At 49.5% G+C, this 27,495-nt stretch overlaps 1 protein-coding gene across 5 annotated transcripts in view; it reads right to left on the bottom strand.

Moving 5' to 3' along the window:
• Nucleotides 1-4,228: 4,228 nt before the first annotated feature.
• Nucleotides 4,229-27,495, bottom strand: part of LOC126048508 (uncharacterized) — a 95,358-nt gene continuing 72,091 nt past the window's right edge. For 2 of the 5 annotated variants that reach the window (XM_049823651.1, XM_049823653.1), the window contains exon 5: nt 4,229-5,072. In XM_049823651.1, coding sequence (XP_049679608.1) covers nt 4,807-5,072 — 266 coding nt within the window. In that variant the 3' untranslated portion in view covers nt 4,229-4,806. Of the gene's footprint in view, nt 5,073-5,480; nt 6,168-6,689; nt 8,308-27,226; nt 27,271-27,495 lie in introns of those variants that run through there. The other 3 variants (XM_049823652.1, XM_049823655.1, XR_007508872.1) reach the window with 3 other exon arrangements.

The raw sequence follows: 27,495 nt of genomic DNA, 5'->3' as shown, positions 1-27,495 counted from the left end.
GTAACAGCCAAATCTTTTTGTGATTTAAAAACTTCATTTAACTGCATAAAGGATGAATGTGCCCCGTGAAGAGTTTCTTGTGTTCGTGCACATTGCCAGTGATTTACCGCTGAGAGAAGTCCTAGCAATTGTAAACAACTAGATAATTCATCAGAACATCACACATAAATATATCTCCAGTAATTTTTATATCACAGCTAGTCTAATGCATTAACTTTTTTATCTGTGGAGCTCTTCCGTAATAATCTACTTCTCATTTTATGGGATAGACAATGAAAGAATTTCTTGAAATATCTAAAAGACAACATTGGATGACAAAAGGGGAGAGACAGAATGGGTTTTGAAGTGTCGATGCAGTATTACAGATTGTGTTGCCATTCATAGAGGAGAAGACTACTTTGGTTATGATACCAAAAGATTTCTCTTCCACATCTGTAAGCTACACTCATTATTTTACGCTTAGAAGCTTAAAAGATCCCGAGAAGGTAATTTCAACCTCTTAATAAAGGCTACATGGCTAACATGATATTATTCACTTTGTGTGATTTAGGTTAACACATATCATTCTCGGTGAAAACTGTTGAATTGAGAGTGTTATTTTCACATATCCTGGATATCAGAAATTAGAAGACTACGTAAATTGTCAGAGGTTTCAGTTTGCAAGTCTACTGAAGCTTTTAAATGCCTGATTAATGTTTAAGCGCAGAAGAAACCTTACTACTGAATTCAGGTGGGACCGTATTTCTGTGAAGCAGCACGTCTGGTTTTAGTACCCCCCCGTGCACCTTTGTACCCTCACCTACCCTCCCCACTAGGTCCGTGTCTCCCCCATGCACACCCCCGCGAGTTGTTTCCCACTGCACCCCCTGCTCTCCTATCTCCTGCCCTGCCTCCCTCCTTTCCCTCCTCCATATTCCACACCACCACCCCCCCATCATCCATCAGGCTCCAGACCCCTGGTGTGCTGCCTGCACCCTGTTCTCTGTCATTTGTTCTTCTTCTTTTCCTTACAAGTTGTTGTTGTTTCTTTTTCATGATGATTAAACTGTTTTTGTTTCAAGCCACAAGTTTTCTCACTTTTGCCCTTCCGCTTGTCTCCCCGTCCCGCTGGGGGCGGGGGAGCGAGTGAGCGGTCGTGTGGGCCTTCGTTGCCGGCTGGCGTTAAACCAGGACACGAGGTGAGTTGCAAGCCCTGCCTGGCTAATGCTGGAGGCTCTCTGTGTTCCTCCTGCCATCTCGACGGGCCGTCCTTGTTCTTCATCGCCGCTTTATAGCGAGCGCCTCTCGCTCTGTAAGCGGCAGTACTGGGGCCGTGTTGCAGGCGGCAAAGGGCAACTGTGACGCTTGCTGGCAGGAGCGGCAAGGAGTGCGGAGCCACGCTCCCGTAGGGAGCAAAGATGGAACCTCGAGGGCTCTGTGGTCCTCTGCTGAGGACATCTAATATCCCGACAGGCCTCTCTGCTTTCCCTGCCTCAACGTCTGATTACTTTGAACGCCGGAGGGCAGGGCGGTACGTAACACCGTGCAGCGTCTCTTCGATAAGAGACAAGCCCCCCGCAAGGAGCCTTGCGTGCGTGCAGGATTAGGAGAGCCGCGTTCTGATAGCACAGAGGTGCCCACCCCGACTGAGCCCCAGGGTCGCCGGGGTATCGCTAGCTTGCAGGTGGGCCGCTCGCATCTGGTGCGCTGGGCCGCGGCCTTTCCTGCCGAACAGAGCCGCCCCTCCGGCACGAAGCAGCTTTGGGTCTCTTGTGGCCTGCCTTCAGGCTGTCACCTGAACCAGGCGTTATTTTTTGTTGTAAATCTCTCGCCAGCGTCTGCTGCCCGGCTGCTGTCGCTCCCGCAACCCTGATGCCCCATGCAGAGGGATACAGCAGTCCCTGGGGCTTGCTCCAGGGGACACCCCCCTTGCCCCCCCCCCCCATTTGCAGGTTCCCTGTGCTGCTTCTCCTCTCTAGATAACGGGGTGGGGGGGCAGGGACAGAAGCGGCCGCCCGAATTGTCTGTTCCTTGCACTTGACTGCTGTAAACGCTCCAGCCGCTCGGGTGCTTTTTGGAAGGGAGGCGATGAAGAGGAGTGCCCGGGCTGCGAGTGGGGAGAGGGCAGGGCGACGTCAGCCCTGTGCCCCCAGCAAGGAGTTGCCGCCTGCGGCTGGTCTCTACTGGGCTGAGCTGTCAGTCGTCCCTCACGCAGCTGACGCTCAGAAGAGGATCGTTGCGGGGATGCGGATTCTGCTGCCCGGGGAGCGAAGGTGGGAACTGGCGTTGGGGAGGCGCGCATGCGCGGTGGCGTGAGTCGGTGGGCTCCTGCTGGTGCGCATGCGCACTGGCACATAGACGTTGCTAGCCGCTGTTGCCTGGCAACTGAAGCGCAGCTGGGCAGCCGCGCATGCGCGCTGCGCCCTGTACGGCGCGCTTGCTGCTGCCTAGCAACCAGGACGCGTTACGGCCGCCTGGCATCCGCGCATGCGCCCAGCGTCGTTTACGGCGCTCGCCGCTGTTGCCAGGCAACCACATCGCGACACGACGCCTCGGCAAACGCGCATGCGCGGAGGCGCGGTTTACGGCTCTCTGCCTGTTGCCTGGCTACCAAACCACGGTACAGCAGCTTGGGAGCCGCGCATGCGCGGTGGCGGCCCCTTGCGCCAGCGCTCTCTTTCGCCACCTAAGGACCAAAGTCCGGTACTGCAGCTGGGGTGCCGCGCATGCGCGCTGCCGCGTTCTGCCAAGCCCTCGCCGCTGCCACCCCGCGGCCCAATGTTCGGTACTGCAGCTCGGAGGCTGCGAGTGCGCGGGGCTGCCCCGGTCCTGCACGTGCCGTCCGACGGTACCGGCAGTGCGGCCCCGGGGGAAAGTGCCGCCGCGCTCGTTGCTTCCTTCCTCCCGGTAAGGAAACGCCACTGCCGCCCCGCGGGCGAGCGCCGGGACCGCGGGTGAGGCGAGCGATCCCCTCCGGCGGGGGCGGCGGCGGCCGCGGCGGCGGGTGCCTCCTGCCCGCTGGCCGCCCGGGGCCGGCGGGACGGGAAGCTGCGAAGCGGCCGCCGCGGCAGGCTCCCGGTCCGCCGGAGGCGAGCCGGGCCAGGGCAGCGCCGGGCAGGTCCCCGAGAGCCGACAGAAGGGAAGAGGGGTCGGAGGCGGGCACCCCCAGGCGCGGCCAGCGGGCGCCTCCCCGAGTCGCCGGAGCTCCCCCGCCGCCTTTCCCCAGCCCCGCTCGGCCCCTGCGGCTGCCCCCAGCTGCAGCCCCTCCCCTGAAGCCTGTGCTGCAGCCGCAGGCAGCCCCCGAGCCCTGTCGTGAGGGCGGCAAGCTGGCCCTCCGGTGTTCTCGAGTCTCCCTTAACGCGGGTGCCGTTAGCAGCGGCGCGGGGAAGGAGCGGCGTCCGTCCGCGGAAGCCCCTGCGGACGGAGGGGCTCCGGCCAGGGTGGAGCTGCGGTAATAACGGTCGCTGCTGCCTCTTTCCCTCTGCCAGAGGCCACGCCGTGAGCGGGGTTGTCCGTTCGTCCCCGGGGATGCCGCTGACTGCAGCAGCCTCAGGCTCGCGTGGCCTGTCTCCGCCCGGCCTCCCTCTCCTCACGGCACGGGAGCGCAGAGGGACAGGCGGAGCGCTTACTGGCTGTGGACGGGAGCTGCTGAAGCTGGAGAGGCCACAGAAAGGTAAAGAAGAAGAAACGGAAGGCCATCTGGCTGGCAGCTGCCTCCCGCTGCAGGCCAGAGGGACCCTGCCTCTGTGGGTGTGGGAGGATCCCTCCTCGTAGTCCACAGCAGGTCAGACCGCCAGGGTCTGTATGCGTGACCAGCAGCGCGGTACAGCCACGTAGTGAGCGAGCGAGCGAGGCTACGTGTCTAGGAGGCCTCATCTCGCAAGAGCTGCGAGGGGCTCGCGTGTTCCGTTATGCGGAGGACAGCCAAGCGACTGGAGTTACAGAAGAGGAAGGGAGGAGAGAAGGAGAAAGAAGCGGCTGAACTGGCAAAGTCTCTTGGCAGCGCCAAGAACAAGAGCTGCGGTGAGCCCCGGGCCCTCGGGGCCCCATCTCCCCTCTTCGGTGTTGCGGTCCCTCCCTGCCCCCTCCGTCCCCTGGTCCCCTCTCTTTCCCACACCCCTGCTTTTTTTTTTTTTTCCTTTTTTTTTTTTTTTTTCCCTTTCCTCCCTTGTACCTCTGATACTGAAAAGCCGGTCGACGAAACTCCCTAAGACTCGTTTTGGAGTTTTAGAAAGCAGGCGTTCTTCACTGCAGCGCCGGATGCACGGGGGATAGTTCCACCTAGTGTGCGTGCCACAGCTTTAGCACAAACAGGTTATATAGAATAACTAATTGCTTATTAATCAGATGAGTATACATATACATAAAAACGACAGCAACCGATTATCATAGCACTGCCTACATCCGATCACGTGCAATGAAGGATCCATTTGAGACGAAGGGCTGCTTTTGCGACCACCGACCCATTTGAAGTTCTTGCTGGCTGTCCTCGAAGTCTTTATTCTTGTCCTTGTTCTTTGATCTTGAAGCTTAACGCAGTTTCAATCGCATGTGGTCAGTTTCAGCATTGTTCCCATTTAGCTTACAGGGGAACATCTAGTCATAAGAGCAAAGAACTGCAAAACTTAGGAGTACCTACCTCTGCTAGTTAATTGCTCGGCTATACTTTTGTCTGTTGTTTCAGTTGTAGCGTTAGTATAAGATTTCTAACCATTATTTACCAAATCTCACTTTTACAGTCACCTAGCAGCAAACCACGGCTGGTACAAAGTATTAAAACCACCCAAATATTTCGAAGTGCCATACAGAACGTATGGAAATGTGCTATCAGAGGTGTCCGAGGGGCAGGGGGAGCGCCGGGGGGCGCCCCGAGCCCCGGAGCAGACTCGCTGGCAGGACTCGATAGGCGCGCGACTGACTGAATAGACGCTGGCCGGCCGGCCCCTTTGCCCTCCGGGCTGCGTTTGCGCTCCCTCTGCACGGGGCGAGGGGCTGTGAGGGAGCCCAGGGGAGGAGGAGGAGGTGAGGCGCTGGGGGGGGGGGTCGGGCCGTGCCCCCCCTGTTCCTGCTGGGCTCCAGCTGTTGCAAATGTTCTGGTAAAGAAATCAACATTTAATCACATAGAAGAGTTAGGTTTGATTAAGAAGTAAAACTGTGAAGCGTAACGTATAGGATTGTTAAGTTTGAAACGTAGCCATAGAAACTTTAGGAGCTGTGTTATGCGTGACGCTAGGAACCGTAATATTGTTAAAGTCTGAAACAGCTAACCCTAGAAACCTCACCAGGAAGTTACTGGTTTTCCTACGTTCTGTTTCAGGAAACTAAGGAAACCGTCGTGGACACCAGTTTGCTGCTTGGAAACCCCCTTACCCTTCCCATCTCGATTTGAGTATCGACGATGCCAGTCAGCAGAGCCAAGCGTCACTGACCAATGATTGTTTTAAAATAAGAATATTGATAAGGTTATAGAATCACAGGACCGATCGTTACAACGGTTAAATTTAAGAACGAGCATAGTATGCGTTTTTACGGAAGGAGCTTAGGTAACAATGACCTGACGGGAAAAGCCTGTAAAAACTGATGGATTTTGATACTAAGTGGGACACGCCTTTGGAGGAGCGATCCCCCGTGTCCCCAGCGCTGCGATAAACAAAGCGCCTGCTTCTTAACTTCACGTTGGCGTTAAGGAGTTTTATTCTGGATTTCGGTAACGGTTTTGGCGACCCAGATGGGACCTTGCGAGTGAGACTGGACGAGATGGCGTGTCGATCGAGCTCCGGCCGGCACCGAGGTATTCTCGGGGAGAACCGTCACCCTCGACACGCAAAGCTCCTCGCAGCGTTCCCTGGAAAAAAGGTAAGGCGCTGCTTCTTTGGAATTTGTTTGGAAAGCCTGCCCGTGAGGCGCGGCGAAAGCTTCCCAGGGTTGGGGCTTGGAGGGTAGCCGTCTGCACTGGAAGCCTAGGCGTCTGCCCGTAAGTCATAAGCGAAAGCTATTGCTGGGTTGGACTTTGTGTATTATTTGGGACAGCTGTCGTTTGCATTTGTTTGGTATTTGGTATTTGAATGTATATAAGTATAATGGCATTAGCAAAATTGTTTAAGAATAAGAGTGCAGGAAATAGAACTGCTGATGAAAAGTTACCAGAAACGTCACCGCTGGGATGTTTATTGGCACGTTGGGGTGAACTGCAGGAAAAATGGTAAACAAACAGAACTTTGAGTTACAATACTATATTGCAATTCCTGTTGTTTTGTAGGAGAGAGAGTAAATGGAATAAAGTGCCATATGTAGATTTGTTCTTTTTAAGTGAACGTATCGGGCGGGGACCGGAGGGGAGTCTCCCAGCAGAACCTCTGGTTACAGCTAAACTGGGAGAACAGAAAATTGAATGTGAGTTGACACTAGAGTCACCTTTTCAGTTTTAAATACCTCAGAGGGAGAGTTAAGTTTTGAAGAAATTGGTGGTGTTGGTGCAACAAGCGAACGAGAAACTAGACCCTTCTTTAAATCTTTAACAATGAAATTAGGAAAGCAGTGGGTCACTCGGCAGTTTTTGTATGTGCCAAATTCTCCTAAACTCCTGTTAAGGAGAGGTCTATTTGAGAACTTAGAGGCAGAAATTAAATTTAAAAACGGAGAGCTTAAAATTTTAATTCCAGAAACTAAACGTATCGAAGCAGCGGCTTTGTTGTTAACAGGATGTTTACCGAAAGCAGAAGATTATACCGGTCCAAGTGTAATGCTGTCATTCCAGTCGTCTGGACTGGGAAGTTCCCGGTAAATCCAAAAAGCAGAACCTGTGAGAGTTGATTTAAAGCCAGGATCGAATCCGGTAAGAATGAAACAATACCCCCTAAAACCGGAAAGTCGGAAAGAGTTAGTAATGGTAATACAAAAATTTTTAAGATACAAATTGTTAATAGAATGTGAATCCAGATATAATACCCCGATCTTGCCTGTTAAAAGGCTGATGAAAAAGATGATAGATTAGTTCAAGACCTCCTCAGAGCAATAAATCAAATAGTACAAGGTATTCATCCGGTCGTAGCAAATCCTTATACTTTGTTAACAGCCCTAACGGAGAAATGAGAATGGTTCACAGTGTTGGACCGAAAAGATGCCTTTTTCTGTATTCCCTTGGATCCCAATAGTCAAGAGGTTTTTGCTTTGGAATGGGAAAATCCTGAGACTGGGAGAAAAACACAATATACGTGGACAGTCTTGCCTCAAGGCTTTAAGAATAGTCTTACCATTTTTGGAAATCAGTTGGCACGAGAATTAGAGATTTGGAAGAAAGAAAATAATCAAGAAATCTTGCTGAAATATATGGACGATCTGTTAATGGTAGCTGAGACGGAAGAACAATGCACAAAGTTAACTCTTAACTTTTTGAACTTTTTGGGAATCAGTAGATATCGAGTGTCAAAAGAAAAAAACCCAAATAACCCAGAAAGAAGAAACTTAAATTTGAGTTTTAAAATCCTAAAAGGACAGAGACAATTGGGAACTGAGAGAAAAGAGGCAATGTGTCGTCTCCCCGAACCTAAGACTAAAAAAAATGAATGACAAGCATTTCCGGGAATGGTCGAGTGGTGTCACCTGTAGATTATAAATTGTGGCTTGCTGGCCTGACCTTTACAGGAGCAGCTCAAAACCTCAAACGACGGATTGGACCGATGCCGAGAAAGCTACCTTCCAAGAATTGAAACAGGCTGTAACAGGGGTGCCAGCCCTAGCGTCTGCCAGATCTCACGAGAGACACTTGAACTTTTTGCTCGTGAAAGATGAGGTAGAGCTCTGGGTATCCTGGCCCAATATTTAGGGCCAAGTGGGCGAGCTGTGGCCTACTTCTCGAAGCGATTGGATAACGTGAGTCTGGGATGCTCTGGTCGTCCGAGAGCCGTCGCTGCAACTGTGCTACTGATCCAGGAAGCTCGTAAGTTCGCCTGAGCAGAAAGGATTACTGTACGTTTCCCATATGATAACTGTTGTGCTAAAACGGAAAGGGGGGCACTGGTTATCCCCTAGCAGAATGCTGAAATACCAAGTGGTGTTGTTGCTGGAACAAGATGATGTTTACCTAAAAACTACTACCGCCGTTAACCCCGTTGCGTTTTCAACAACTGACCGAGTTAAAGGAGAACTGGAACGTGACTGCTTGCAGGCAATCGAAAGAGTTTACTCCAGCTGACTGGATCTCTGAGGTGTGCCACTAGAAGAAACAGATTGGGAACTATATGCCGACGGAAGCGGTTCCATCTGTGAAGGACAACGTTTTATCGAGATAGACAATAACTACTGAGGAGGTACTTGCGTTGCCAACTTTGCCTTCGACGATCTCTGCCCAAAAGGCTGAATTGATAGCTCTTACTCGCTCTGGAACTAAGTCAAGGAAAGCGAGTCAACACTTGGACAGACTCAAAGTATGCTTTTGGAGTGGTACGTGCGCATGGAGCGACACGGGGAGAAAGAGGACTGTTATCTGCACCAGGCACCGCCGTTCAGCACGCACAACAAATACTGAAATTGTTAGAAAGCATTCAAAAACCAACAGCAGTCACGATGATGCACTGTAAAGCACATCCGTTAGGTAAGACCGGTCCTAACGCAGGTAACCGACTGGCTGATAAAGCTGCTGAAGAGGCTGCAGAAAAAGGCATCCTAGCACTAGTTCCAGAGAAAGGTATAAAATTGCCTAAAGAAACTCCAAATTATAATGAAAAAGATGAAGAATTAATTATTAGATTGCAGGCTAACAAAATGAAACAGGATAGGCTGTAACACCGACAGGTCGAATAATAGTCCCACCCACAATAATAAGAGAAATTGCCCCATTGAACATCACAGAGTATACTGGGAAACAGAAAGCGAAATATGACAAAGATTGTTTAAACAATTATAAGTGGACGTGAAATGTATATGTAAATTTATCCCCGAACCAGTAATAAGATCATCTTTGGGATTATTAAATAAGGAAATTTTTTAGAAGAAGAATATTAGCAAATTGATTTTATAGAATTGCCTTGAAAATAAGGATATGTCCTAGTTTTAGTTGATATCTTTACTGGGCGGCCCAAGGCTTTCCCTTGTCGCACCAACAAAGCAAGGGAAGTAGTCAAAGTCTTGCTCAAAGAGATAATACCAAAATATGGGGTGCCTGTAAGAATGTCATCTGACAATGGCCCTCATTTTATAGCAAAGATTATGAGACAAGTTGAGCCATGTATTATCTATGGATTGAGACTATCACACCCCACATAGACCACAAGCAAGTGTGTGGGCAGAGAGAGAGAATGAACTATATCCTTAAGCAACTGTCGAGTAAAATTTGTCAGGAAACCTCACTCCTCACATGGGTTAAAGCGTTACCCGTGGCTCTATTAAGAATCGGAGTATAGCCAGAAGAGAAAGAAAAGTCAAGTCTTTAGGAAATGTTGTACGAAAGACCATATCAAGAGTCCTGTGTTCTGAGTATCTCGAGTGCCTTTGGAGATATGTTTTTAAAAGGTGTTATGATTTCTTTAAGCAATTCTTTTCAAGAACTTTGTCAGTATGTCTCCACAGCTGGACCCTTAGAACTGGACGTAGCAGCGCATCCCTTCCGACCAGGAGACTGAATATATATAAAATCACCGAGAAGTGGAAAGGACCGTATCGAGTCATTTTAACAACACTTGTAGCAGTAAAGGTCTGGGAGAAGAACCTTGGCTTCATTATTCGAGAATAAAGAAAGCACCCAACAAGAAACTGGAAGTCTAAAGAAACTGTCCCTTTAAAACGGAAAATCTATAAGTAAGTTTCACGTTATCTATTTGGGAAAACAGTTGTGTAAAATTTATAATGTTGGGGTTGCTATTAGGAATATTGTCGAGGGCAATAATCTTTTTGTGTGTTTAGAGGGTGTATGTGGTTTTTTTTGAGGGGTTCTAAACATGAGATAAACAAAATGAAACAATTATTGTTTGAGCTATTCATCTTGGTATTAACCGGTTTTGTAATTTGAATTAAAAAAAATAATCTAGTTTTGTAACTGATTCAAAGTTTTGTAAAGACACAGAATTTAACCTCGGTAACAGCCTGCCTTTCCGATTCCAAAGTCAGATGAAAATCTAGTTCCGTGGAGAATACTGACATTGAATTTAACCAAAACTTGAGAAAAGAGGTAGAACAATGAGAATCATTTTAAATCAGATTAAATTGGATGGATTTAAAAGGCAATTATTTTTTTTAAATTTGAAAGAAGGAATTATAGCGTTGTGAATTATAACGTTACCAAACCATCCACCTCACGGACAAAAGAATTAATTTACTCGCCCTTCGGGAGAAACTTGTACAAGCACCCCTCGGGGCTGTCAGCTGCCAAAACCGTAGAGACAAGTGCAAAAAGGAACTTGGGATCATGTTTAAAATATAAAACGATGTTTAGAACTTACTGGAGTTCCAGGATCCTTGTTAGAGCCACCCAGAGTCAGGACCATCTGTGGAAATTCAGACCGGTTTAGACAACCAGAGAAGCATCACACATCCTAAACAGAGCTGTATGAAAGTTTGTACTTGCAGCTAGCTGCTCTGACCCCAAACTCCCAAGACCTTCTCTAGTAGCTAAAGCTCTAAGATGGGGGTGTATTTGTAGAAAGGATAATAATACTTCACATGATCTTTGGTCCCCTCTTAATAACGGGAAAAATTTAGCTTGGAGTTGACGGCATTAAAGGACAGGTGAAAAGTTCAGGCTTAACTGCTTGGGTGACTAGTGATGCTATATGATCCACTCACCTCTTCATGAAGGAGAAAAGCAAATCGTGGTCTTGAGACTTAATAACTCTATCCTCTCTCTGGAAGAAATCTCCCTTGTGGCCTCGCTCGCGGGTGGACCTGGGGAAATCGAAAAGATGATACCTGGCAATCGCCAAGTCTTAGAACTAAAATCAGACGGGTAATAAAATCTGTATTTTGACCCCAGTTAACACCTCTTCCACATCAGATGACTCTTGACATCTGTCACTCAGTCAAGGCAGTGCCTGCTGCTTCACTTCACCTTGGTGGTGAGGGGTTTGGTTGCGGGTTTCGGTACCACAGCTGCGGGCCGGGGCTGGAGGAGCCGCAGGTGCGGGCAGTGAGAGGCTGATGGCGACGCCCCCTCCCTGGCAAGGGGAGGGGCTGCCGGGGGAGGGGCCGCCGGGAGCCCAGGCAGGAGCGGAGCTGAGCAGTGACCGGGCTGCGGCTGCCCCGAGGGAGAAGGTGAGCGGGGCCGGTCACCCCTCGGTACCGGCGAACGTCGGAGGCGGGGGTGGCCCGGGGGAGGTGGGGGCCGCCTGTGCCGAGGCCGGGGGGGAGCCCTGGGGGCTCACAGGGCGGCTGAGAGAACGTGCGCGCGGGGGTGGGGGGGAGGGGCGCTGTCAGGGCGGCTGAGAGAACGTGCGCGCGGGGGTGGGGGGTGGGGGCGCTGACAGGGCGGCTGAGAGAACGGGCGCGCGGGGGGTGGGGGGGGGGGGGGCGCTGACAGGGCGGCTGAGAGAACGGGCGCGCGGGGGTGGGGGGGGGCGCTGACAGGGCGGCTGAGAGAACGGGCGCGCGGGGGGGCTCACCGGGCCCCGTGGCGGGGCTGCGCAGTCGGCCGGCGGGTCCCGGGGAAAGCCCCGAGGAGGACGGCGGGGTCCATGTTGCACGCACGGAGCGGCAGCGGGGCCGCGCCGTGCCGGAGCTACCCGGAGCGGCGCTGGGGGCTCGGCGGGAACTGCTGCTGCGCCGGCGTGGGGAGGTGGGGGGGAACGGAAGCGGCGTCCCCTCGGCGTCAGGCAGCGGGGCAGGCTGCCTCCCGGGGCATGCCGGGAGCTGTAGTTTTCGCGGACTCGGCAGCCGGGCAGCAGCGCGGCTCTCGGGGGCGGCGTAGTCCGACCAGGTCAGACTCAGGAGCGTCGCCGGTTTCGCGTGGTTTTCCGCGGGCTTCCCGCTGCGCCCGCTCCCCGACCAGCCGTGCGGATGCGCCTCCTGGGCGCATGCGCCGTGCTTCGCGTTGGGGCAGCCCGGCGTTCGCTCACCGGCGCAGGCGCCGTCCCCGTCCCCGTCCCCGTCCCCTGAGGTTTGTGATCTTGGGAAGCCCATGTCCTGGATAGCTGGGGTTGTGGCTTGCAAGCCTGTGACTCCCACCAAGTTCCCAACAAATTCAAACGTAGAAATTGTGCATCAGCCCTCCTCGCCCCCTCCGAGCCGGTCTGTTCTCTGTGGTCACCATTAGTAGCCTCGGTTTCCCACCTGTGGTTCTCCACAAACCCAGAGCCTCGCAGCTCCATGCTGAAGGGAGTGGGGAGCTACACACGGAGAAGGCAGAGGCCCGAGTTTGTCTTTTGGGGATGAGAAGTGGGGAGGAACTGCCATAAATGGGACGCATCCCTGCTTGAGGCATGGCTGTTTCAGCTGTGCACATGGAAAATCCTCAGATACGTTGCATCTAGCCCTCCTTTCCATTGACCCCGGGAGAACTGGCCTCCTGTGTCCCCCAAGTCCATTTACTTCCTGCTGCGGTGAAGTGGCTATTTTTCTTCTTTTCTCTGAGGATTTTGTGGATCTGGGCGTGGGAAGGAGTGCCTTAATGCTGGCTTTCTCAGCCTACTTCTGGGAAGCCAGGCATATCTGCAGATTAGAGCCGGGGGAGTGGCCCAGACGCCTTTTATTCCTCGGAGGGCAGTGGATTTGGGGAGTTAGAGCAAGGCATGCCTGGATGTTGGTCTCCCTGAGGGGGAGGGGGTTTACAGCCAGATGACTGAAAAGCCTCCCCCAGTCACTTCTGGGGAAAGAGTTGCGGGGTGGCTTTTAATGTACCCACGGTATCGATGTGGCAGGTGAGCATACACCCCCCTCTTGGCTGGGGGATCTTATGTGGACGCCTGCTGAGCCAGGGCTGGAAGCCCCTCTGCACACCCTGGAGGAGCTGGGTGCAGACTGGGGACGTGAGGGCAGTCGTGACATGGACACGGAGCGGCAGAGAGTCCTGCTCTTTCAGCAGTTAACGGTGCTACCGCGTGGTCAAAACCTCAAGTGCACCCGTCCAACCGTGCATTCTCTTTCCTGGGGTTTGTTTATGGGACAAATAAACTGCCCAGCACTAGATGAGAAGGTTGTCTGCGCTCCACCTCAAATCAGGTGCATCACCTCTCCGTCAGGAAAGAAGTATGGGGGTGGGCATAAAAGGAACAGTAACTCCAACGTCGGGACTCTTTTTGGCTCTGGGCACAGAGCAGGTAACCACAGCGATACAGAGAGGGAAGGAGGTGCCGATGGGTTTGTACCTTGGACTTAAACTGTAGAGGATGATCTGTTCAGGACATCCATGTCATAGAGTAGCTGTTGCATGATTTATACTTGTAATCCAGTTCCTACTTGATAGCCTTAACTTTGCGTGGATTGCGTACTGAACTTTGCAGTAGTTTGTTTGTTTTTACATTTCCTTAAGGTCTAGGCAAAGGTTTAGAAAGTTAGCAGACTTAAGGATAAGTATTTATTACTTTGTCCTGCCACGTTGCCATTTGAAACCTGTTCTGAGTGTTGGTGGTATTCAAGAAATTGGCCGAGATTTCGAGGGTGAATCTGTATCTTTAGGTGTACTGAGCAGAAAAGTACAATGGATCTTTTTAGTTGCCAGATAGCTTTTTTTATCCAGGCGGTCAATTTGTCAAGATCAGGCTGCAGTGTCCAGGGGGCCGGGGAGGGAAGGTTGGTGTTCAAGCTTCTCATTCCTATCAGCGGTGACTCCGCTTGCACCACTAAGTGGTGCTGTGTACATACGCTTAATTAAATTGGCAGCGGCCTGTGCCTGCCTGCTTGTGCAGTTCGGAGTGGTCATTTTAGAGAAAATGTTCTTTTGGCTGCATTTGTTCTCCTGTGATACAAAAACTTGACAGCGATTGGGGGCAACTACTACTTTAGGAGGATTTCTATAAAGTAAGAAATTGCTGGTTTTATTTTGTCATGATGGGCAAAACAATAACTGATTCAAAATCACGTCCACTGCAGCTTATGCTTCTGTAACACACCACTCAACTGATTTCTATGCGTAAATGTCTTCGGAGAGGAATCACAGGTGCCTGCTGTGACTATAGGGACAAGCAGTATGGGCTCACAGGAACAGAACATGCTTTGCCTTCCCATCACCAGAAGAAAGAAAGAAAGAAAGAGGTGAAGAAGGGTGCTCAGGAGCAAGAGGCTGCAAGGAAGTTGCTGTACATGATCCTTTTGCCTTGCTTTATCTGACAGAAAAGCTGCCTTCTGCTAGTTGGGTCTTGGCTTGAAAGACAAGGGGAGAGAGACTCCCCCCCCTCTCCCAGGGAGGGTGCTACTTTTGACTGGCTTGTTCTGACTATGTGATCTGCAATTACAATATTTAGATTGCGTGCTGACAGTCTATACCACTGACTCCCTGAATGGTTTTTCCTTTCTGTCCCCGCTTCCTTCTCCAGCTTTTTTCAATATATCAATTTAAAAAAAAAAAATTAATAAAAATTTATCCTTACATGACCATCATGCGTTGGCTTTGGCCCCAAACACTTTATTTCCTAGAAATAAGTTGAGTCTTTTCATCAGAATATGTAAAAGATTTCTGGCCACTGTAGTACTATTGTATTGTTTGTTTTTTTAAATAAGATTCTGTCCAGGTTCCAGCACGTGCACTAAATTTCTACTGCAGTAGAAGAGAGTCTTAAGCTGAAGAGAGATTTCATGCTTGGGAGAGAAAAAGAGCAGATCTTGACTCAAAGGTAACTTTTCCAAGGGAAAGGTAAACTGTTTTGATTCTTTGGGGATTTTTATTCTGATAGCACAAGCATCTTGTTCTCTCAGGATTTTGTTATCTCTGGGACAAAAAACCTTGGTGTTATGTCACTTCCTCCTTCCCTGGTTGTGTTTTTTTCACTCCTTTCAGAGGAAGTGCTAATACTGTTATAATTTAGGAAGACATTTTTAACTTATGACTCGGAGGTCTGCAGACATCACTGTAAAGACAGTTTCTGTGCATCCAAATGCTGTTAATCCCTTCAAATACAAAATGAAAGATGTGTAACTTGGAGCTGAGAGGTCAGATTATTCCAGATGGGTCTGGTTTACTTTGCATTCAGTGTTCCTGTAGCCTGTTGCTTTGGAAGGTGCAGGTAATAAGCTTTTCAATTGAATAAATGAGCGGTAGTGGTTTTTTTTTTTCCTCCCCTAGAAATGTAGTGCTTGATCAGACTGCACTGACCTGTAGAAGTTGTGGGCACTGTGGTGTTCTCCAGAATGCTACTTGGGCTGCCACTACAAGTAGGTCATTTAAAATAGTAACCTTAGACCTTAAAAACACATAAAAACTTAATGATGCTTAAAGTATAGAGCAGAGTAGTCACCAGGTTAAAATAACTTCATGCTTATGACATGCACAGCGATGGTTCCTTTCAGGTTTTTTGGTGTTGTTTTGTTTTTTTTTTTTTTTTTATTCTTCTTTAAGATGGCACTGGTTGCAGTGATCTTCAGTTTTACGACACAGCTAACTGTCTTAGTATGGATATGGTTCCTTTCTGCCTACTATTTCCGTTTACTGGCAGACATAGGTAAGATAGCTCTTTGGAGTTGTGGAGTGCGCGTGTGTGTATAGATATATGTGTGTGTGTGTGTGTGTGTGTGTGTGAATGTGTATGAAAATAAGAAGACCTAAAGTCCCCTCCCCACATCATTAGTTTTTGCTGACCTGTATTTCAGTGTTACCAAGATTTTAAAGTGACCCAAGTATTGCTGTTGCAAATGTTTCCATGTTTGTCTAACTATTGTGATGACATAAATAAAAAGAAAAAAATCAAAACACTAAATGTTTTATTACTTGCCCTATAACTATATAGGCGTTCCCTGTCTAATATCGATTTCTTTTTTCAGGATTCACTGTATTTATTTTTTTTTTTACCCCATGAAACGGAAAGAGATTTCTGGCTTACTGTTGGCTTTTGATAGACGTTTTATCCTTGGGGAATTGCCCACCAATTAATTCATAGAGTTTGGAATTTAACTGAAGGACATTTTGCATGCCCGTGTTCAAATAGCGATGCTAACAAGCCACCGTACGGTTCATGTTGATAGCTTTATGGATACTTAAAGGTAGGCAATAGTCTTATTTTTTAATAATGCTTAACCTTTTTCTCTTTGGCAAGAACAAGCAAGTCTGCCTGGTTTTGTAGGACTTGCAGCTTTTCCTTAACATCAGACTTTAAAAAGGGGAGGACCAGTAGTATCAGGTACGCAGTTAGGATGGCGATTTTTAAAATACTAAGCTGCGTAACAGTCTCGGGAAGAACATGCGTGACTGGGCGTGAGAGTCTGTGCTACAGCATTACTAACCTTTGCTAAAAAAAGTTTTGAAGAATGAAGCATTTGCTTTATGAACGGTACTTGGGGACGAATTCTGATGCTGCTAAAGTTTATTGAAAAATAGGCACTGATTTCAGTGATGATGCAGGTGTGGTTTCTGTTCATGCCTTAAATCTGAAAAGAAGAGAAGAGAAACCTCCATTTGAAGGAGGATTTTGTATGAAGGGTAATCAAACCAGTAACCTGCTTTAAGAACGACTTTAACATAGTTGGAGCATCGGTTAAAGGCGAATAAGTCAAGTTTATCATATCCTCCTACATAAGCTGTGACTATTGAATACAGTCAGCAGTCCACCTCAGAACTTGTTGGTGTGCAGCTGAAACGTGTTAAGTTGTAAGACTTCACAGCCACGAGCTGATGGGCCACAGTTCTCTCCGAGCATGAAGCGCTGTAAGTTTTAGTTTCTTGCACAGCAGTGACTCTTTTCAACATTAGTAACTATACAACAGGGTAAAAGGCAAATTTAGTGAAGAATAATGTGTCGTTCTCAGAGTAGCTGTTTGTATTTCACCATGATGCTATAGCAGTTGTGTTGGCCCGTGTCTTAGAATTCGGTTAATCCTCTCCTGAACTCATGTAAACTTTTGGCTTCAACTGCATCACTGGCAATATGTTTCACAATAGAATAATTATTTCCTTTAAAAAAAAAACGGGGGTGGGGGGATAAGAAGAAGGGGTGGAGGAAGCGGCGATAAAAAAATCTGTTGTCTGCCAGTGCTGTGGGCTGCTCACTCATTTTTCTGTAGAACTTCTGGGCTTTGTTGTTGTTGTTGTTGTTGTTCTTCTACCTTAATGCTAATAGGCATTTCTACCTTTTCTACCTTGTTTTTCAACCTAATGCTAATAGGCATTAGCCTATCCTCTGCACCTTTGGTCATTTCCTGAAGTTTGTCTGTAGTTTCCAACATTAGTAGGTAAATGTATCTATTTTACTTTACAGAGTTTTGATAGTTTTTTAAATTATACAAGAAATTTAAGTCTTGGAACAAATGTCTTTGCTTATTGATTTTTTGTGAGTAGCTGCAAAAATCTTATGTATTAGTTGCCCCTTTTAAAATTAAAATAAAAATGAATGCTATGCAAGAAATAGGTTGCAAGTAACTGTTAGGGTCTTACTACTGCTCGCTGTTGAGAGATCGTGGGAAGTGCAGAGAATTTGTGTTAAAAGTGACGGGCATTTTTCAAGATAGTTTTCCAGGTCTGAGGCGTGCTGAAATATCTCTTTCCTGTGATAGTGTGTTTAGTTTCATTGACTTCAGCGGAACACACAGAATACATTGACTTAAACTAGCTGAGAATCTGATGATAAGGTTTTATACTCTACCTAACATAGTGTTGTGATGACCTGTTCTCTGAACTCAAAATTATGTTTGATGATCGTAACAGGAGGCCGGATCTTTGATCTGGAAATTATGCTGGTAGCGACGTTACAGAATCCAGGCTTGTAACTTCACTGGTTTCTTGCAGCCCCTCAAGTTCGTGAAGGACAATAAAGACCCATTCTCTTTTGTTCTTGTGCTATGATCAGGGATGGAAGTATGACATTGTCAGTTGTAAGAAGTGGCTTAACTGCTGTTGGAGTCTGCTTTTATGCCTGAAAAACCTGTTGATTTGCATGGGTTTGCACAGCTTATGCTAATGATGTGGCTGGAATGGATGTGTAGTCTGCAAGGGCTGTATATGGTCCTGGTTTATAGCTGGGTGGGAGGGATTGGTTCAAGTTACTTCTGATTTGCCCTATTTAATATCTTTGTTTCCTAATGGCAACTGGCAACACACAATGCGTATGGGTTTCAAGGCCCTGTGGAACAGAGAAGGTAGTTTGCCAGTGTTCTTACTGCTGTTGCAGACGTCGTTTCAGTGGATTGAAAGTGGCACATTCCAAGTACCTTTTCCTACCATTGCTGCGTTTTGGTTTTTTTTAATCCAGAAGAATGTTTCTGTACTTCCCTTCCCTTCCCTATAGGTGCATGTTGATTTACATTGCATGCTATTGCAGCGTTCTTAGTCTACCAGTTACAGATTACTCCTTTCAGTTCTTGTGCATTTCTGAATGTGTATCTACCTGTACACCTACTAAACTCACATTTCTTCAGACATGATATGCAACTGCTACGGAAGTCAGCTATTGTGCTAGTTATGGTGTTTGCCCCGTCAGTTGTTTTACTGTCTAATGAGTACCTGATGACAGAGAAGGGGAGTGTCAGAAAATAGACCAGTCAGGTCAGGCTTTATGTTAGAAATGGTTTTCATAAGATTTAAGAGAACGCAGTTTTGGAATAAGGATTTACATACAGCTCCCGGTGTTCTGTTGGGGTGACGGTTTTGCAAGAAGCTGAGGTGTTTAGCTTTCAAAAGCTGTTTATGTAAATTGGCTTACCTATGAGTACTCTCCTTCACCTGTGTAACGAAGAAATAAATGTGCATCTCTAGACATGTGCATATGCAGATAGAATTGTAAGTGCAGAGCTGGGGATGATGCTTGTGTTTGAGGGTAGAAATACGGAGAGGGACAGCAGTGGGGAAAGAAGAACTTTTAAAGATAGTCTAGTGTTGCTCTCATTCTAGAGGTGAATGATCAACTTTCTGTACCATTCTTGACAAATGCTTGCCTAATTTATTCTTAAACATTTCCTGTAATTATTACTACTGTTGCAAAGATTGCCACATACCCTAAGTTTTTCAGGTTGTAATTTAAGCCCCATGATTCCGTGTAACTGTGTGCAGTGGATGCACACAAAAGTTCTTCCTTATAGCTACCTTTTAGAGTTTAAACATTGTTCTTTCTCTTCAGTATTGCCCTTTCCAGGTTAAGCAGCTGTTTTTCAATTTATGCTTTGAAGTCAGACTTCTGTACATCGTTGAGCACCCTCTTGGATTTGCTGTAGACCCTCGCCAGTTATACTACACCCTTCTTGAAAAGCAGTACATCATCTGGAGGGTTCAGCAGCTAATCCGTGCAAATGTAGCGCTGCAGAAATAATGCTTGGACGTACTAACTCCAGTGTGATGTGTGAGGAGGAATCACTGGGCCTTTTGATTAGCAAGAAACGGTACGTAAAAACTAGGTGACAGAAATAGGACACGAAGCTGGCATCCTGGTCTTCAAGCTTACAGTGCAGCTCCGTGGGCTTTGGCTGACTAAAGAAGAGCATGAGGCACGGGAGGGAACTGCTGCTGGATCTTAGTGAAAGGATGGTAAGTCATTTGGAGAGAGGTTTTCAAAGCCAGGAATTCAAGTCGGGTGCCCAATTCCAGATTGCCTGTGACCTCACTGTGTACTTCCCTCGCTTGTCTAACTTTGTGTTGTATATTGTCTAGCAGCTTTTCTTTCAAAGTTAACAAAGCTACACTTGTGTGATAGGTGATGTAATGATCTCATAATAATAGGCAAAATCCAAGTCACAGAAAATGCCAGCATTTGAAAGAGAGCCCTGATAAATTGCTAGTGCCTTATACCACTGCCACTTACCAGGCCTTCCATGTTAGAGCTGTCTTGATCATTGATGCTGTTTGCTCAGACTTGGAGCTGTAATATCTGCTTCTTGTTTTAGGGTTTATTATGAAGTTGCTGATGGCACTGCCTTAGCCCTTTGGCTAAGAAGAATAGCAAATAATTTGTGGATTATCCGTAGAAGCAGCAGCCAAACAGCATTCTCTTCCAATCAATAGGGAAGAAAGCTGCTGCACCGGTTTGTCTGGGTTCCCTCATACCAAAGGTCTTTCTCGCATTTATTGATCCTTTTTGCAACTTGTTCAGGGTCAGCTGATGACCGGAGCGAACTGTCAGGTCTTTGAAAAGTGCTTGTAACTGTGAAAAGAGGTTTGTTGACTTCCTCACGTGATAAGTAGACATTGAAGAAATTGCATGTTCCTCATCTCTTAAGTCAGAGACCGGAATTGGATAGATGCTGTGTTACTAGAAAATAAAATACAACTGGGCCCCTTGAGACAGAAATGTCTTGATGAAATCGTGTTATATTATCACAGGGACATAGTGATTGTTTTCTCAACTAACAAACAGATCCTAGGCAAAAAGAATGTTTGTTCCAGGTAATTCTGGTCAGTCTCCCAAGGCAGTGGATCTGCTTTGCAAATGAGAAAAAGTGGACCTAAATACTATTTTTGTTCCCCAGTTGAAAATGGGCACAGCAGAGCCTCTATAGTTTTCAAATCGGTAGCAGCTCCTTCGCCTGCTTGTTAGCAGACAGAGCAGAATCTGTACTTTCTCCTGTATGGCTCTTGAAAGAAACTTGGTTGAACTCCTTTGCTTGGTGGAAAAAAAAGTGGGATGTTGGATCAAGTGCAACAGTAGCAAATACTGACCTTCCTGAAACTATTTAGAGTTTTCATGTGTTGATACTCTTAGAAAAAAACAAAACTTGAAAAAAAATCCTATAAGGATTAAGCTATAAGATAGTTTTCAGGGGAAGAAAAGAAAAAAAAAAGAAGAAAAAAAAAGGAAAACTAAATGGAAGATAGTTTTAGAGAAAGTAACTTTCATAGCACTTGGAGGTAACATAGCTGTCTGTAAACAGGATGTTTAAGGAAAAGATACTCGGTCTCTTTATGATTCTTTCTGTGGCCTTCTAACTGAAAAGTCTGACTGTGTGAACCCTGGTTATCTGTGTTACGGAAAACTGATGTGCTTTGCAAGCTGAGATTCTTCTGCAACAGAGCAAAGTAGGAGAGACATGGTCTTGTGGTTTGGGTTACTATCATGTAATTTAGACTGTGTAACAGCCAAATCTTTTTGTGATTTAAAAACTTCATTTAACTGCATAAAGGATGAATGTGCCCCGTGAAGAGTTTCTTGTGTTCGTGCACATTGCCAGTGATTTACCGCTGAGAGAAGTCCTAGCAATTGTAAACAACTAGATAATTCATCAGAACATCACACATAAATATATCTCCAGTAATTTTTATATCACAGCTAGTCTAATGCATTAACTTTTTATCTGTGGAGCTCTTCCGTAATAATCTACTTCTCATTTTATGGGATAGACAATGAAAGAATTTCTTGAAATATCTAGAAGACAACATTGGATGACAAAAGGGGAGAGACAGAATGGGTTTTGAGGTGTCGATGCAGTATTACAGATTGTGTTGCCATTCATAGAGGAGAAGACTACTTTGGTTATGATACCAAAAGATTTCTCTTCCACATCTGTAAGCTACACTCATTATTTTACGCTTAGAAGCTTAAAAGATCCCGAGAAGGTAATTTCAACCTCTTAATAAAGGCTACATGGCTAACATGATATTATTCACTTTGTGTGATTTAGGTTAACACATATCGTTCTCGGTGAAAACTGTTGAATTGAGAGTGTTATTTTCACATATCCTGGATATCAGAAATTAGAAGACTACGTAAATTGTCAGACGTTTCAGTTTGCAAGTCTACTGAAGCTTTTAAATGCCTGATTAATGTTTAAGCGCAGAAGAAACCCTACTACCGAATTCAGGTGGGACCGTATTTCTGTGAAGCAGCACGTCTGGTTTTAGTACCCCCCCGTGCACCTTTGTACCCTCACCTACCCTCCCCACTAGGTCCGTGTCTCCGCCATGCACACCCCCGCGAGTTGTTTCCCACTGCACCCCCTGCTCTCCTATCTCCTGCCCTGCCTCCCTCCTTTCCTTCCTCCATATTCCACACCACCACCCCCCCATCATCCATCAGGCTCCAGACCCCTGGTGTGCTGCCTGCACCCTGTTCTCTGTCATTTGTTCTTCTTCTTTTCCTTACAAGTTGTTGTTGTTTCTTTTTCATGATGATTAAACTGTTTTTGTTTCAAGCCACGAGTTTTCTCACTTTTGCCCTTCCGCTTGTCTCCCCGTCCCGCTGGGGGCGGGGGAGCGAGTGAGCGGTCGCGTGGGCCTTCGTTGCCGGCTGGCGTTAAACCAGGACACGAGGTGAGTTGCAAACCCTGCCTGGCTAATGCTGGAGGCTCTCTGTGTTCCTCCTGCCATCTCGACGGGCCGTCCTTGTTCTTCATCGCCGCTTTATAGCGAGCGCCTGTCGCTCTGTAAGCGGCAGTACTGGGGCCGTGTTGCAGGCGGCAAAGGGCAACTGTGACGCTTGCTGGCAGGAGCGGCAAGGAGTGCGGAGCCACGCTCCTGTAGGGAGCAAAGATGGAACCTCGAGGGCTCTGTGGTCCTCTGCTGAGGACATCTAATATCCCGACAGGCCTCTTTGCTTTCCCTGCTTCACGTCTGATTACGTTGAACGCCGGAGGGCAGGGCGGTAAGTAACACCGTGCAGCGTCTTTTCGATAAGAGATGAGCCCCGCGCGAGAAGCCTTGCGTGCGTGCAGGATTAGGAGAGCCGCGTTCTGATAGCACGGAGGTGCCCACCCCGACCGAGCCCCAGGGTCGCCGGGGTATCGCTCGCTTGCAGGTGGGCCGCTCGCATCTGGTGCGCTGGGTCGCGGCCTTTCCTGCCGAACAGAGCCGCCCCTCCGGCACGAAGCAGCTTTGGGTCTCCTGTGGCCTGCCTTCAGGCTGTCACCTGAACCAGGCGTTATTTTTTGTTGTAAATCTCTCGCCAGCGTCTGCTGCCCGGCTGCTGTCGCTCCTGCAACCCTGATGCCCCATGCAGAGGGATACAGCAGTCCCTGGGGCTTGCTCCAGGGGACACCCCCCTTGCCCCCCCCCCCCCATTTGCAGGTTCCCTGTGCTGCTTCTCCTCTCTAGATAACGGGGTGGGGGGGCAGGGACAGAAGCGGCCGCCCGAATTGTCTGTTCCTTGCACTTGACTGCTGTAAACGCTCCAGCCGCTCGGGTGCTTTCTGGAAGGGAGGCGATGAAGAGGAGTGCCCGGGCTGCGAGTGGGGAGAGGGCAGGGCGACGTCAGCCCTGTGCCCCCAGCAAGGAGTTGCCGCCTGCGGCTGGTCTCTACTGGGCTGAGCTGTCAGTCGTCCCTCACGCAGCTGACGCTCAGAAGAGGATCGTTGCGGGGATGCGGATTCTGCTGCCCGGGGAGCGAAGGTGGGAACTGGCGTTGGGGAGGCGCGCATGCGCGGTGGCGTGAGTCGGTGGGCTCCTGCTGGTGCGCATGCGCATTGGCACATAGACGTTGCTAGCCGCTGTTGCCTGGCAACTGAAGCGCAGCTGGGCAGCCGCGCATGCGCGCTGCGCCCTGTGCGGCGCGCTTGCTGCTGCCTAGCAACCAGGACGCGTTACGGCCGCCTGGCATCCGCGCATGCGCCCAGTGTCGTTTACGGCGTCGCCGCTGTTGCCAGGCAACCAAATCGGGACACGACGCCTCGGCAAACGCGCATGCGCGGAGGCGCGGTTTACGGCTCTCTGCCTGTTGCCTGGCTACCAAACCACGGTACAGCAGCTTGGGAGCCGCGCATGCGCGGTGGCGGCCCCTTGCGCCAGCGCTCTTTCGCCACCTAAGGACCAAAGTCCGGTACTGCAGCTGGGGTGCCGCGCATGCGCGCTGCCGCGTTCTGCCAAGCCCTCGCCGCTGCCACCCCGCGGCCAATGTTCGGTACTGCAGCTCGGAGGCTGCGAGTGCGCGGGGCTGCCCCGGTCCTGCACGTGCCGTCCGACGGTACCGGCAGTGCGGCCCCGGGGGGAAGTGCCGCCGCGCTCGTTGCTTCCTCCCTCCCGGTAAGGAAACGCCGCTGCCGCCCCGCGGGCGAGCGCCGGGACCGCGGGTGAGGCGAGCGATCCCCTCCGGCGGGGGCGGCGGCGGCCGCGGCGGCGGGTGCCTCCTGCCCGCTGGCCGCCCGGGGCCGGCGGGACGGGAAGCTGCGAAGCGGCCGCCGCGGCAGGCTCCCGGTCCGCCGGAGGCGAGCCGGGCCAGGGCAGCGCCGGGCAGGTCCCCGAGAGCCGACAGAAGGGAAGAGGGGACGGAGGCGGGCACCCCCCAGGCGCGGCCAGCGGGCGCCTCCCCGAGTCGCCGGAGCTCCCCCGCCGCCTTTCCCCAGCCCCGCTCGGCCCCTGCGGCTGCCCCCAGCTGCAGCCCCTCCCCTGAAGCCTGTGCTGCAGCCGCAGGCAGCCCCCGAGCCCTGTCGTGAGGGCGGCAAGCTGGCCCTCCGGTGTTCTCGAGTCTCCCTTAACGCGGGTGCCGTTAGCAGCGGCGCGGGGAAGGAGCGGCGTCCGTCCGCGGAAGCCCCTGCGGACGGAGGGGCTCCGGCCAGGGTGGAGCTGCGGTAATAACGGTCGCTGCTGCCTCTTTCCCTCTGCCAGAGGCCACGCCGTGAGCGGGGTTGTCCGTTCGTCCCCGGGGATGCCGCTGACTGCAGCAGCCTCAGGCTCGCGTGGCCTGTCTCTGCCCGGCCTCCCTCTCCTCACGGCACGGGAGCGCAGAGGGACAGGCGGAGCACTTACTGGCTGTGGACGGGAGCTGCTGAAGCTGGAGAGGCCACAGAAAGGTAAAAAAGAAGAAACGGAAGGCCATCTGGCTGGCAGCTGCCTCCCGCTGCAGGCCAGAGGGACCCTGCCTCTGTGGGTGTGGGAGGATCCCTCCTCGTAGTCCACAGCAGGTCAGACCGCCAGGGTCTGTATGCGTGACCAGCAGCGCGGTACAGCCACGTAGTGAGCGAGCGAGCGAGCGAGGCTACGTGTCTAGGAGGCCTCATCTCGCAAGAGCTGCGAGGGGCTCGCGTGTTCCGTTATGCGGAGGACAGCCAAGCGACTGGAGTTACAGAAGAGGAAGGGAGGAGAGAAGGAGAAAGAAGCGGCTGAACTGGCAAAGTCTCTTGGCAGCGCCAAGAACGAGAGCTGTGGTGAGCCCCGGGCCCTCGGGGCCCCGTCTCCCCTCTTCGGTGTTGCGGTCCCTCCCTGCCCCCTCCGTCCCCTGGTCCCCTCTCTTTCCCACACCCCTGCTTTTTTTTTTTTTTTCCTTTTTTTTTTTTTTTTTTTCCTTTCCTCCCTTGTACCTCTGATACTGAAAAGCCGGTCGACGAAACTCCCTAAGACTCGTTTTGGAGTTTTAGAAAGCAGGCGTTCTTCACTGCAGCGCCGGATGCACGGGGGATAGTTCCACCTAGTGTGCGTGCCACAGCTTTAGCACAAACAGGTTATATAGAATAACTAATTGCTTATTAATCAGATGAGTATACATATACATAAAAACGACGGCAACCGATTATCATAGCGCTGCCTACATCCGATCACGTGCAAGGAAGGATCCATTTGAGACGAAGGGCTGCTTTTGCGACCTCCGACCCATTTGAAGTTCTTGCTGGCTGTCCTCGAAGTCTTTATTCTTGTCCTTGTTCTTTGATCTTGAAGCTTAACGCAGTTTCAATCGCATGTGGTCAGTTTCAGCATTGTTCCCATTTAGCTTACAGGGGAACATCTAGTCATAAGAGCAAAGAACTGCAAAACTTAGGAGTACCTACCTCTGCTAGTTAATTGCTCGGCTATACTTTTGTCTGTCGTTTCAGTTGTAGCGTTAGTATAAGATTTCTAACCATTATTTACCAAATCTCACTTTTACAGTCACCTAGCAGCAAACCACAGCTGGTACAAAGTATTAAAACCACCCAAATATTTCGACGTGCCATACAGAACGTATGGAAATGTGCTATCAGAGGTGTCCGAGGGGCAGGGGGAGCGCCGGGGGGCGCCCCGAGCCCCGGAGCAGACTCGCTGGCAGGACTCGATAGGCGCGCGACTGACTGAATAGACGCTGGCCGGCCGGCCCCTTTGCCCTCCGGGCTGCGTTTGCGCTCCCTCTGCACGGGGCGAGGGGCTGTGAGGGAGCCCAGGGGAGGAGGAGGAGGTGAGGCGCTGGGGGGGGTCGGGCCGTGCCCCCCCTGTTCCTGCTGGGCTCCAGCTGTTGCAAATGTTCTGGTAAAGAAATCAACATTTAATCACATAGAAGAGTTAGGTTTGATTAAGAAGTAAAACTGTGAAGCGTAACGTATAGGATTGTTAAGTTTGAAACGTAGCCATAGAAACTTTAGGAGCTGTGTTATGCGTGACGCTAGGAACCGTAATATTGTTAAAGTCTGAAACAGCTAACCCTAGAAACCTCACCAGGAAGTTACTGGTTTTCCTACGTTCTGTTTCAGGAAACTAAGGAAACCGTCGTGGACACCAGTTTGCTGCTTGGAAACCCCCTTACCCTTCCCATCTCGATTTGAGTATCGACGATGCCAGTCAGCAGAGCCAAGCGTCACTGACCAATGATTGTTTTAAAATAAGAATATTGATAAGGTTATAGAATCACAGGACCGATCGTTACAACGGTTAAATTTAAGAACGAGCATAGTATGCGTTTTTACGGAAGGAGCTTAGGTAACAATGACCTGACGGGAAAAGCCTGTAAAAACTGATGGATTTTGATACTAAGTGGGACACGCCTTTGGAGGAGCGATCCCCCGTGTCCCCAGCGCTGCGATAAACAAAGCGCCTGCTTCTTAACTTCACGTTGGCGTTAAGGAGTTTTATTCTGGATTTCGGTAACGGTTTTGGCGACCCAGATGGGACCTTGCGAGTGAGACTGGACGGGATGGCGTGTCGATCGAGCTCCGGCCGGCACCGAGGTATTCTCGGGGAGAACCGTCACCCTCGACACGCAAAGCTCCTCGCAGCGTTCCCTGGAAAAAAGGTAAGGCGCTGCTTCTTTGGAATTTGTTTGGAAAGCCTGCCCGTGAGGCGCGGCGAAAGCTTCCCAGGGTTGGGGCTTGGAGGGTAGCCGTCTGCACTGGAAGCTAGGCGTCTGCCCGTAAGTCATAAGCGAAAGCTATTGCTGGGTTGGACTTTGTGTATTATTTGGGACAGCTGTCGTTTGCATTTGTTTGGTATTTGGTATTTGAATGTATATAAGTATAATGGCATTAGCAAAATTGTTTAAGAATAAGAGTGCAGGAAATAGAACTGCTGATGAAAAGTTACCAGAAACGTCACCGCTGGGATGTTTATTGGCACGTTGGGGTGAACTGCAGGAAAAATGGTAAACAAACAGAACTTTGAGTTACAATACTATATTGCAATTCCTGTTGTTTTGTAGGAGAGAGAGTAAATGGAATAAAGTGCCATATGTAGATTTGTTCTTTTTAAGTGAACGTATCGGGCGGGGACCGGAGGGGAGTCTCCCAGCAGAACCTCTGGTTACAGCTAAACTGGGAGAACAGAAAATTGAATGTGAGTTGACACTAGAGTCA

The sequence above is a fragment of the Accipiter gentilis genome, chromosome 19 (genome assembly GCF_929443795.1).
Source record: "Accipiter gentilis chromosome 19, bAccGen1.1, whole genome shotgun sequence".
NCBI lineage: Eukaryota > Metazoa > Chordata > Aves > Accipitriformes > Accipitridae > Astur > Astur gentilis.
This window is presented reverse-complemented; position numbering and strand designations above follow the sequence as displayed.